Here is a 1,173-nt window from a genome sequence, read left to right on the forward strand (position 1 = left end):
AGGAGACACTTGTATGTCCCTCACTCAGACGCTGCCAAGGCAGGCCTGATCTCTCCTCTCACTTCTGCCCAGGGGGTAGATAAGCCAGGTAAGAGAGCTTTGGGGCAGGGAGAAAGGAAGGGAGGTGGTCCCCACAAAAGACCTCAAATGATTTAACATGGGAGAAAGTCATAGAAGCCAGAGGGTCTGAAGAAGCGAAGAAGATACACCCAGGCTTAGGAATCTCAGGGCAAAGTAAGACTGAGTGAAGAAAGAGCAGAGATTCATTTCTCCTTTACACCTGACAATGGTGGACCCTGGTCTGGGAAAGTAGACAATCTACTCAACTCAGCTTCACTTTGTTTAAGAAGGGGAGTAAGTTATTAGCTTGGTTCTTGGTGAGTGGGTCCCCTGGGAGTTCCCACCATGGCTTACTCCCCAAATTTACCCACTCAGATCCATTTCTGTCCCTCCTAGGATGGATTTAGCAGATTGTAAATGCCAGCTTTATTTTGACAGCTCCAGCCCATGGAGAAAAGAAACAGATACCCAAGGCCCTGACTTAACTGAATTCTCTTTTCTCCTTTCAGCTTCCACTTGCTAACCCAATGATGTCACAGCAGAAGCAGCAAGCCTGGGAGCCCCCTAGTGCTCCCAAATGCTCATCTCCCCAGTGCCCAACCCCCACCCTGGCTGTCTGCTCTGCTCCTTGCTGTGACCCCCATTCAGGAGGCTGTGATTCTGGTTCCCAAAAGCCTGGGAAGCAGAGTCCTGGCCGTTCTCAGAGGGCTCACCGCAAGAAGCCCCGCTGCCTCAGTGGTGGCACAGTCTACCACATCAAAGAGGAGGAATGCTGAGGTGACCAGCCCAAAGGAGAGGGACATGGGTACAGTTGCCCTCTCCCATCCAGCTTTCTGCACTCACACCGCTGGGAAGCTCAGGCTCTCCCCCTCTAGTTAGTGCTGGGAAACACTTCCTGGCCCCTATAAGCCGCACTCCTGCTTCAGTCTTCCACCCGCCCCTTCAGCTCAGCAGCAACGTGGAGCCTGAGCCCTGGCTGCTGTGAATCCCTGAGGTTGCCAGAGGGACTGAGGCTTCCACAAGTGGATGCTGCCCCTTCTTTCCTTCCAAGATGTGGACTGGTGGTGTTTCAGAGACACATGGTTTGAGATTTCTGTCTCAGCATCCTTATAG

At 52.6% G+C, this 1,173-nt stretch overlaps 1 protein-coding gene across 1 annotated transcript; it reads left to right on the plus strand.

Annotated features, from left to right (window-relative positions):
- Window positions 1-590: 590 nt before the first annotated feature.
- LOC148164447 (late cornified envelope protein 6A-like) lies at window positions 591-836 on the plus strand. Its single transcript, XM_088022259.1, has one exon. It carries the CDS (start codon window positions 591-593, stop codon window positions 834-836), a length of 246 nt encoding a protein of 81 aa, XP_087878385.1.
- The last annotated feature ends 337 nt before the right edge of the window (window positions 837-1,173 follow it).

The sequence above is a fragment of the Eumetopias jubatus genome, unplaced genomic scaffold, assembly GCF_037043125.1.
Source record: "Eumetopias jubatus isolate StellerSeaLion01/CBP00866 unplaced genomic scaffold, mEumJub1_p1.0 scaffold_4, whole genome shotgun sequence".
Taxonomy (NCBI): Eukaryota; Metazoa; Chordata; class Mammalia; order Carnivora; family Otariidae; genus Eumetopias; species Eumetopias jubatus.